This window comes from Felis catus, chromosome B1 (assembly GCF_018350175.1).
Source record: "Felis catus isolate Fca126 chromosome B1, F.catus_Fca126_mat1.0, whole genome shotgun sequence".
NCBI lineage: Eukaryota > Metazoa > Chordata > Mammalia > Carnivora > Felidae > Felis > Felis catus.
The window spans coordinates 103,671,890-103,682,688 of record NC_058371.1 but is presented as its reverse complement, the minus strand read 5'-3'; the positions used below and the strand labels follow the sequence as shown (position 1 = coordinate 103,682,688).

The 10,799-nt window shown below is 36.0% G+C and overlaps 1 protein-coding gene and 1 long non-coding RNA gene across 2 annotated transcripts; one reads left to right on the top strand and one right to left on the bottom strand.

The window, feature by feature from the left end:
- Positions 1 to 297: 297 nt before the first annotated feature.
- On the bottom strand, positions 298 to 7,695 carry LOC123384962. Its single transcript, XR_006596816.1, has 3 exons — positions 7,559 to 7,695; positions 2,090 to 2,172; positions 298 to 1,087 (listed from the first exon to the last, which is right to left on the bottom strand). It is a non-coding gene; the product is annotated as an uncharacterized LOC123384962 (long non-coding RNA).
- A 410-nt stretch (positions 7,696 to 8,105) lies between these two features.
- Positions 8,106 to 9,272, top strand: LOC101092105 (cysteine and histidine-rich domain-containing protein 1-like). Its single transcript, XM_011281671.4, has one exon. The coding sequence runs from the start codon at positions 8,201 to 8,203 to the stop codon at positions 9,197 to 9,199; it is 999 nt and encodes a 332-aa protein (XP_011279973.3). The 5' UTR covers positions 8,106 to 8,200; the 3' UTR covers positions 9,200 to 9,272.
- The last annotated feature ends 1,527 nt before the right edge of the window (positions 9,273 to 10,799 follow it).

Here is a 10,799-nt window from a genome sequence, read left to right as displayed (position 1 = left end):
CCTTTTCTACCCAACTTACAACAGGACGCAGAGCAGAGCAGAGTGCATGCTCTGTGCAGAACAGATTCCAAAGAGGAAAGAGGATACAGCTGACTCACAGATCACCACGCATTAACCGTTCCTGTAAGATATTCCTCTTTTCATGAGAATCAGTGAGTAAAGAAAACATCAGAACTGACTTTGCCTATTCACTTCCAAATACACTCTTTGCAGTAGATAATAAAGTAAAAATGATGTAGAATGCTGAGTATAAATTGCTGAACAGCAATGTATGAAATGAATGCAAACACAAATGAATCAAGGTGATAATTTTAATATTATATAAAGCAGAACTAAAGGCAAAGAGATGTACCTCTGACAGGGGAATTTCATTCTGCTAAAGTGTTCTGTTCAAAATAATATAGAGTTAAAACTGTTAATTACTAAATAGCACATATTGCAATCTGTAAAATAAAACAGATTTATTTTGTGATTTGTTTTTGATAAAAAAGATTTCAATATAAGGTCAGTTGCCAAGAATATGATAATATGAGATATCAGTTTGTATCAATGAATCAACTAAATATGTAAAATAGAGGACTTTAAATGATGTCAAAGGATGATGTAATAAATTCTCAACAAAGTATACACCATCTTTTCACTATCCACAGAATAGTTATAACTTTTTAAATTACATCATAAAAAATCCACATATTTTCAACTATAAATAGCATAAGCCACATTATTTAGTAAATTAATGGTGTGAAATTAGGAACTGACATAAATGTTTTCACAATAACAGTAATAACACTTTAGCCATTTGGAATTTTTACAAAGAAAAACATTCTACAAAAGAATACCTGGGTCAAAAATGATACAAGATGTAGGCTAAAGCCTACTTAGAAAATAATAGCAAGGGACACCTGGGTGGCTCAGTCTGTTAAGCGTCTGACTTTGGCTCAGGTCATGATCCTGTGGTTCGTGGGTTCAAGTCTTGTATCAGGCTCTGTGCTGACAGTTCAGAGCCTGGACCCTGCTTCAGATTCTGTGTCTCCCTTTTTCTCTGCCCCTCTTCAATTTGTTGAATGCTCTCATGATCACTCTCTCTCTGAAAAATAAATAAACATTAAAAATATTTTTAAGGGGCGCCTGGGTGGCTCAGTCGGTTGAGCGTCCGACTTCAGCTCAGGTCACGATCTCACGGTCCGTGAGTTCGAGCCCCACCTCAGGCTCTGGGCTGATGGCTCAGAGCCTGGAGCCTGCTTCCGATTCTATGTCTCCCTCTCTCTTTGCCCCTCCCCCGTTCATGCTCTGTCTCTCTCTGTCTCAAAAATAAATAAATGTTAAAAAAAATTAAAAATATTAAAAAAAAAGAAAACAATAGTGAGAACAGCAGAGAGAGAAACTGGGTGGGTGGATGGAGTGAACAGAGAAAAAAAATCAGTCGAAAGCATTTACATTTTGGTTCAAGAAATAACTGAAATAAATGCAGTTATAATTCAACTCACAAAATCAAAGAAAAGCACAAAACAAATTGTAGGGACCATAGGAAAATGAGTATAATGGAAATTAAGATAAGAAATGATAGAGACCCTGGGAATGTTATGCAATGCGGCTTTAAGGGAACATCATGAGCCCTTTTCCTATTATTACATTCTAAAAAACAAAATCACATATTAAAACATTGAGAATATTCTTGTTCCCAGGGTACCTCATTATTCTATTAGTAAAATGTCTTTATGATTAAGATTAATTGATATTCTGCCAGTGTGTATGTACATGTGTACGTGTGTATTGCAAAGTGTAGATTAACATAAAGAAAGAGTGCTTTTATTCTTAAAATGCATTATTCGGATAATCTGGACCACTAAGAACCATAATGCTTCAGTGTTTAATAGATGCTTAGGATCCATGCTGGGTTGAGAGGGGGATAAGTAATATTTCATTTAAAATCAAAGTAAGGTTAGCAGGAAATAGTTAAGAAAATGATTGTTTGTGTTTCTAGTCATTATTTGTGTTATTAGAAGAATATGAGAAAGGTACTATAATCTACATAAAATCATTCTAATTCTTAGTGCCTGGAAGTACAATTCATTCCATAATTACTTACTCAGGAGCCACCATGTGCAAAGTACTAGGGAGGCAATGATGGACAAAAACTGATGCAGTTCCTCATCTCATGGAACTTATAGCCTAGAGGATAAAGAAAGAAGATATTAATGAAATATTACATAAAGATGAAAATATTACTTGAATTAAGTGCTATTTGAAGACATAAGATCATGTAAGAAGATTTGACATAGGCAAGTAAATCGGGGAAGTATTTCCTAAGCAAGCGACAATTTAGTGATGATTTCAGATCTAATATTGACTTCATCAAAGCAGGTAAAGAGCATTCCAGGCAGAGGGATAAGCATATTCATAGGCACTGTAGCAGAGGGACTAGATTCTTCAAGAACTAGAAAGGTGGTAAGTATAGCTAATGTCCAGTGAGGGAGTTGGAGAGTAGCTCCTATGTAGTGAGAGAAGAGAGACCATACAAGGTCTGCCAGGAATTTAGATTTTTACAGAAGAGCCGTGGACATTCACTAAGGTATTATAAACAAAATGTGTGTGTGCGTGCATGCGTGCATGCCCACGTGCATGTAGTCATGGGTGATTTGATCGGATTTGTGTTTTGAAAATATTCTGGCTAGAGTAAGTGAATAAAGACTGATAGAGGTTGCTGGGAAGCAACCATGGATCTAGGGAACCCAAGGGGAGGTTATGGTAAGCATCCTGGGTGGCAGCTGATGATGATATGAATGGAGCTCTGGCAGCAGATTCTGAGAAATGTCTATTAGCATTGTCTAACCAATATTCTAATTTCATCTGGACCTGTTTATTCATGGTACTTTAAAAAATGGGAATTAATCACTCGTAGCAATTAACAATAAAAACAAGTTTAAAAAGAAAGTCAACAAGAGTTGCCAAATTTGAATTCTAAGTGGCCATCTCCAGAGATGCCTTTTAATAACATTGTTTTAGGGCAAACTTGGTGGTCGAATACATAGGACTCATGGTGTTCTTTAAATCATACCATGAAACATTTCTGTGCTAAATTCTATTATGCAAATTAATGAAGACAACTATATTTTTATATATGCATTCTTTCACATCTTGAAAATAACATTGTATAAATATTTAATGCTTCCAGCTTATTAAGTAATAATTATTGACTCATGTTTTAGTTTATTCATGGTGTGATAACACTTACTAATAGATAAGTGGAAATTGGAAAAGATTTATGACACATTTATAAAAAAATTAAACAAAATTTTTTCCATTGATTTTTTTTTCAAATGATCATACGAAAATGAATAATTTTGCAATCTTATCATCAATACATTTAGTCTGCCCTTATAGACTTTTAGATTCTGTCAGATTATGGTTTGAGACCCACTGTTTTTAGGAAAATCACCAAAAGCATTGCATGAAAGTATAGTGTCCACAACAATTAAGTGGATTTAATCAGGAATCAATGATGAGTCATACTTTTCCTGCCTTCAAATGGGGTAGGTGCTGTTCTTATCACTGATTTCAAGATAATCATAAAAAAAGTGTGTCGAGCCTATCTTTTTTCCGCAATGAAATATGAAAATTCTCCCTAACATATGTTGAATTTGAGGTTAATCTATTTGCAATATCTGCCATCCATGATTTGCTCTTGTCAGTTCTGGTGATCTGACTAGTGACATGTTTAATCAAAAAGATGAATTCTCTTGAACTGAGGAAAATCTTTTAAGGATAATGATTTAAGGTACATCATCTATGAAGACTACCTCCCTTATATATGTACTTACCTCAGCTACTTTTCAAAGCACAGTTTTTCTTTATCATTTATAAATCACTTCACTTATTGTATTATTCATGTTTGTAAGGTACAAATGCACTGATTTTAGCGAATCAAAACCCATCTGATTGTAGATACATTCAAAAGCATTTATGCTCATGTAGAGTTTGATCCAGGTTACAGATAACTGTAAATCAATTTCTAAATGGTGTCTAGTAAACCACGAAGGGCCAATATTTATAAAATAATGACCATTGCTCATTTTACTACCTCTTACCTTTTATTACTACTTATTACTTTTGTTAATTCTGTTTTTTAATTTACCTAATTCTTGTTTTTAATTTTTTAATGCTTATTCATTTATTTTGAGAGGGATAGAGGGAGAGAAGGAGAGAGAACTCAAATTGGGGAGGGGCAGCTACAGAAGGATAGAGAGAGTCCCAAGCAGGCTCCACACTCTCAGTGCAGAGTCTGACACAGGGCTTGATCTCACAAACTGTGAGATTATGACCTGAGCCAAAATCAAGAGTCAGACACTTAACCAACGGAATCACCCAGGCTCCCTGCCTAATTCTTTTAATATTACTTAGGCCTATGAAATTACTATTACTTGCTCATTTTCTAAGAATCGTGTGGATATTTTTACTTAATGGCTTTTATGAAGCATCTTGAGAATTTCAAACAGAAAGTGTTTAGTAGTTTGAGAAACTTTGTTGCTCATCCTCAAATTCTTCCTAACTAACTCTTTCACTGCTAAAGAGACCATAGTAGATCTCAAGAGTGGGAGGAGGATATTGAGGGGTATAAGAGAAATCTCACAAGATGTCAAACCTGGCAAAAGTAAAAGCTAAAACAACAATACTCTTAATTTATATACTAAAAAGCCTACTATTTGTACTAAAGGTCATGTGACTATTTTTCTAATTCTTTGAAAACTTTGGGATCTTAGAACCTGCAAATTTGAATATATTTAACTTTTCAAATGTTTACTAACTTCTACCAGCAACAGTTCAGTTTCTTTGCTTTACAGCCCACATTAACAGTGTTTCAATTTATTGTTTCCCTTTAAGGTTGGCTTTACATATACACACGCATAAATATAAATAAATAAACAAGCAAACAAATAAGTGTGAACGAATAAGTATTACCTTTTGTATTATTTAGGAATTATATCTGACTAAAAAAGTAAGAGCTTAAAACAGTGGCTTATGTAAATTAGGTTTTTCATTTTGTTTTTTTCTTTCTTTTTTTTTTTCTCATGTGAGAAACAGCCCAAAGAGATAATCCAGGCAGGTTTAATTGGTCTTCTCTATTTTTTTTGCCTTGCCATATATAGAACTCAGTTCCCATTCTCAAGTTGCCTTGTGAGTTATGAACTAGGTACAGCAGATCCAGCAATAATGTCTGCATCAGTGGCAGAAAGGAGGGGGAAGAGAAGCTGAAAGGGAGGCATTTTATAGGTACCCACTTTGCTGCTGCTAACAATAAATATTGTGAAATAAAATTGGGGTAAGTGGATTTTTTGTAGGCAACTAGTGCCTGCCATGTCTTTCTTTTCTGTATCTCTTGATATATTTTGTATTTTTCAAATAATTGTAGCCACAAAACTCTCTCACAGAACATTTATCATCACATAGAAGCCAATGATGTATAATAGCCCAAAGTGGAGCTTCTCTGGTGGAAGCAAACTGAAGGATGTGAGTGCCTCCAGTTCTCCCTGCATGATCACATTCATGCCTCTACGGGCCCTCTGAACAGACTGCAAACTACACATGGGATCTCCATGTCCTCTTGGGTATGCCGTGTTTTCTTATGTAACTGCCTAAGGAGACTTGGCCAATAGACAGTCCTGGAGGGAGATAGAGATTTGGTCAAGATGACCTTAGGATTTCTTTCGAACCTGAGTCATTGGATGGAGTCTGTAAAGCAACACACTCCAGTCCATGTGCTGAGTCAACTAGATGAAGTCGTGGCTGTGTACACAGTTTTTTAAATATTTTTTTTAACGTTTATTTATTTTTGAGAGAGAGAGAGACAGAGCATGAACAGGGGAGGGGCAGAGAGAGGGGGAGACACAGAATCTGAAACAGGCTCCAGGCTCCGAGCTGTCAGCACAGAGCCCGACGCGGGGCTTGAACTCACGGACCATGAGATCATGACCTGAGCCGAAGTCGGATGCTTAACCGACCGAGCCACCCAGGCGCCCTTGTTATCTCCTTAATACCTATGCATAATTTCAGTTGAAGATTCAAAACAGATGGGTAAAATAATACTCTGTGCAATTCTTACAGAAATGAGTAGTTGTAAAAAATAAATAAATCTCTAATAATCTTGGGAAATGTGGTATCTGGTTAGGGAGGGCCTGAAATAATGCTTACCCATTTATTTGGCCATTTATCATTTTCTAGGTATTAACTATATTATGTGCTTTTAAATACATTCCAAATAATTTCACAGCTATCCTAGGAAGTAAGCATCATTTGCTCTATTTTCCATCCAGAAATGTGAGTTGCAAATAAATTATTTGTCCAAATTCACATGGCTTATAAATTTTGAAGCTTGACTAAAAACTGTTTTCTTAACTACAAAGCAATATTTATATTTTTTTAAGTGATAGAAGCAAGGAAATACAAATCCAAACCATGATGAAATACCACCTCACACCAGCATGTTCGTCAGAATGGCTAACATTAACAACACAAGAAACAACAGGTGTTGGTGAGGATGTGGAGAAAGGGGAACCCTCTTGCACTGCTGGTGGGAATGCAAACTGGTGCAGACACTCTGGAGAATAGTATGAAGGGTCTTCAGAAAGTTAAAAATAGAACTACCCTATGATCTAGCAACTGCACTATTAGGTATTTACCCAAAAGATACAAAAATACAGATTCGAAGGAGTACATGCATTCCAATGTTCATAGCAGCATTATCAACAATAGCCAAACTGTGGGAAGAGCCCAAATGTCCATTGACTAATGAATGGATATAGAAGAAGTGGTATATATACAAGATGGAATATTACTCAGCCATCAGAAAGGATGAAATCTTGCCATTTGCAACGATGTGGATGGGGGTAGAGTGTATTATGCTAAATGAAATAAGTCAGCCAGAGAAAGCCAAAACCATATGATTTAACTCATATGGGAATTTAGGAAACAAAACAGATTAACATATGGTGGGGGGAGAGAGAGGGAAAGAAACCATAATAGACTTTTAACAATAGGGAACAAACTGAGGGCTGATGGAGGGAGATGAGTGGGGGATGGGCTAGATGGGTGATGGGCATTAAGGAGGGCACTTGCTGGAATGAGTACTGTGTGTTATATGGAAGTGATGAATCACTAAATTCTACTCCTGAAACCATTATCACAATATATGTTAACTAACTTGGATTTAAAAAAAAAAAAACAGTAATGGATGCTCAACTGACTGAGCCACCCAGATGCCCCAGTAGACTCTTAATGATAGAGAACAAACTATGGGTTGACAGAGGGAGGTGGGTGAGAGATGGGCTAGATGGGTGATGGATACTAAGGAGGACACTTGTGATGAGCACTGGGTGTTGTATGTAAGTGATGAGTCACTGAATTCTACTCCTGAAACCAATGTTGCACTGTATATCAACTAACTAGACTTTAAACAAAAATTTGAAAAGAAAAAAAATTGATGTAAGGAGAAATTGCAAGTAAGGGTGATAATAAAATAGGGGCACTGTTTTCTCATTCACAAAGGAGCAGATTAGATTACCATTTTATGAATATCCAGCCAACATTCTGCTTCCTCACAGCTTGGCTCTGCTTGGTGCCTGTAGAAATCTTCAAGTGAGCTTGATAATTCTACTAAACAATAAGAAAGGAAGATTGTTGCCACTTGAGTGGGCATGGACTCCTGAGAGAGTGAGAGAGAGAGAGAGAGAGAGAGAGAGAGAGAGTTCAATACTTTTAAATTCTGTCTTCACATTACACATCCATAATAAATTTCAGAAAGGTAGATAATCTTGCCTTTTTCTGCTCTTGAAATACCTTCTTTAAATCTGTTACTAATATTTATTGGTCCAGACAAAATGTCACTTTTCCTGAAATCTTTCCATGGAGGATTTCTAGATTTAGCAAATAAAGATAGAAAATCACCAGTTGAATTTGAATTTCAGATAAAGAACTAATTTTTATATAAATACGTCCCATTCAACATTACAAAACAATACTAAAAAGCAATTTATTGCTTACATGAAATTCATAACTAGTCATCCAGTATTTTATCTGGCAGCTCTTATGTAGGAGTAACATTTTGACCCAGCCGTCAGACCGGTCGTTGCGCCAGTGGGGTTGTAATCGCATCCTCTTGCTCGTCCCTGTGTTTGAATCCGACCCGTAACGGTGGGGAAAGAAAATGGCCCTGCTGTGCTACAACCGGGGCTGCGGTCAGCTCTTCGACCCCGAGACCAACTCCGACGATGCTTGCACATACCACCCAGGTGTTCCAGTCTTCCATGATGCCTTAAAGGGTTGGTCTTGCTGTAAGAGAAGAACAACTGATTTTTCTGATTTTTTAAGCATTGCAGGCTGTACAAAAGGTAGGCATAATAGTGAGAAACCACCTGAGCCAGTCAAACCTGAAGTCAAGACTACTGAGAAGAAAGAACTTTCTGAATTGAAGCCTAAGTTTCAGGAGCACATCATTCAAGCCCCTAAACCAGTAGAAGCAATAAAAAGGCCAAGCCCAGATGAACCAATGACAAACTTGGAATTAAAAATATCTGCCTCCCTAAAACAAGCACTTGATAAACTTAAACTGTCATCAGGGAATGAAGAAAATAAAAAAGAAGAGGACAGTGATGAAATTAAGATTGGGACCTCATGTAAAAATGGAGGGTGTTCAAAGACATATCAAGGTCTGCAGAGTCTAGATGAAGTCTGTGTATATCATTCTGGAGTACCTATTTTTCATGAAGGGATGAAATACTGGAGCTTTTGTAGAAGAAAAACTTCAGATTTCAATACATTCTTAGCCCAGGAGGGCTGTACAACAGGGAAACACGTGTGGACTAAGAAGGATGCTGGGAAAAAAGTCGTTCCATGTAGACATGACTGGCGTCAGACTGGAGGTGAAGTCACCATTTCAGTATATGCTAAAAATTCACTCCCAGAACTTAGCCAAGTAGTAGCAAATAGTACATTGTTAAATGTGCATATTGTATTTGAAGGAGAGAAGGAATTTCATCAAAATGTGAAATTATGGGGTGTGATTGATGTAACACGAAGTTATGTAACTATGACTGCAACAAAGATTGAGATCACCATGAGAAAAGCTGAGCCTATGCAGTGGGCAAGCCTTGAACTGCCTGCAACCAAAAAGCAGGAAGAACAAAAAGAAGATTCAACAGAATGAGTTGACGGGGGAAAAAATGATTGCCTGTTTCAGAATTCTTAGTATGTGGTAAAATGTTGGCTTGCTGCTGTAATCTTTGTTGTTGCTGTCGTTGTCGTCATTGTTGTTGAGTCTGGCATTTCAGGGTCAACGGTAGGTTCTTAAAAGCCAAAGTCAGGTTATCATTTTGTGCCTCCCATCTTTTTGAGTTACCTAAGGTTGATTATTCGTTTCTCCTCACTTGATAGAACTGTAGTTGTGTCCTGTACTTGAAAAGCTAAGAAAACAGCAGTTTCAGTATTTCTTGGTATGATATTATGTTTAGCAGACAAGTGTAAAGGAACATTTGTTTGGTTCACATCTGTTCCTATTATCCCATAATTAGTAAAGCCAAGATGGAATATCCGATTTTTAATTAGTTTTTTCCATGAGTTTGTGTTCCTATAATACTTGAAAATCTTTAAGGAAGACATGAAGCTCTGCATTGCCTTCTCGGGAAGGTTACTTGCTTTAGAAGGATTAATTCTGAGGTAGTGTAGTTTTACTAGTTAAAGAGGACATATATACATTGATTAACAAATTGGAATTTGTTTGCAACTAATTAAAACATCATATCAGTACCTTTATTACTTGCCAAGCGCTATGATATAAATGTATCAGAAACATTATAAATAAGAGTAGAGAGGTATCAATTTGGTTAAAATTTGCTGTTAAGACCAAGCAATAATGTTAACCATCTCTTTTCTGATTTTTTTATAAGGTCTTTGTATGGTGTTATGACTAAATTGTACTTGATTTGTAGCCTACACCCTCTTAAAATCTTTAATTAGTTACATGTAAAGAGAATATATCTATAATTTTCCACCTCTGATGGAAAACTGTATCTATAAAACTGTAGACTTAAAGGCTTATGGGAATACATTAGAGTATCAAAAAACTAAATATTTAAGCTTTGCTTTATGAAAAATACCTATTACATGTTAACTAAAGTAGCTTAATTCTTTTGGAGTTTTTTTAGGCTTTCATAAACAGCTTGACAATTCTAGGTGATACAATGTTGATTATATATTATACTTCATTAGATACAGGTATCACAGACTTAGATTGTTTATGCCAATTGAACCCATTAAAGGATAATTTACTTTTTGAGGCAGTGCAGAGTTCACCAAGTAAACTAAAATTAAGAAATGTTATGAAGGCCAGAACTTTGGCACAGTTTAAGCATTTTGGGTGTGAATTATGCTTATGTAGATTAAAATGATTATTTCCAAAAAAAAAAAAACATTTTGAAATGGAAACCACAAACAACGATACCCATAAAAATGAAAAGATACCATAAAAATGAAGCACTTTTGAATTCAAACAAATTAGAGTCCAAAGTTCGTGTTTACCACTTAAATAAGTGGCAAGTCAGTGCCCCTTCAATTGTTCTGTGCATGTAGAAAGGGTATAACACCTCTATTCACCCATGGGGAGAATTAGAATGATCTGAAGAAGGGGCTTATAAATTCTGGTGCCCATTGGGATACTCTGTGGGATAGGCAGACCCATGTGGATATTCTAGAGCATGGAATTAAAAAAAATATATTTTCCCATTTTAGAAAAATAATTTGAAAACTTT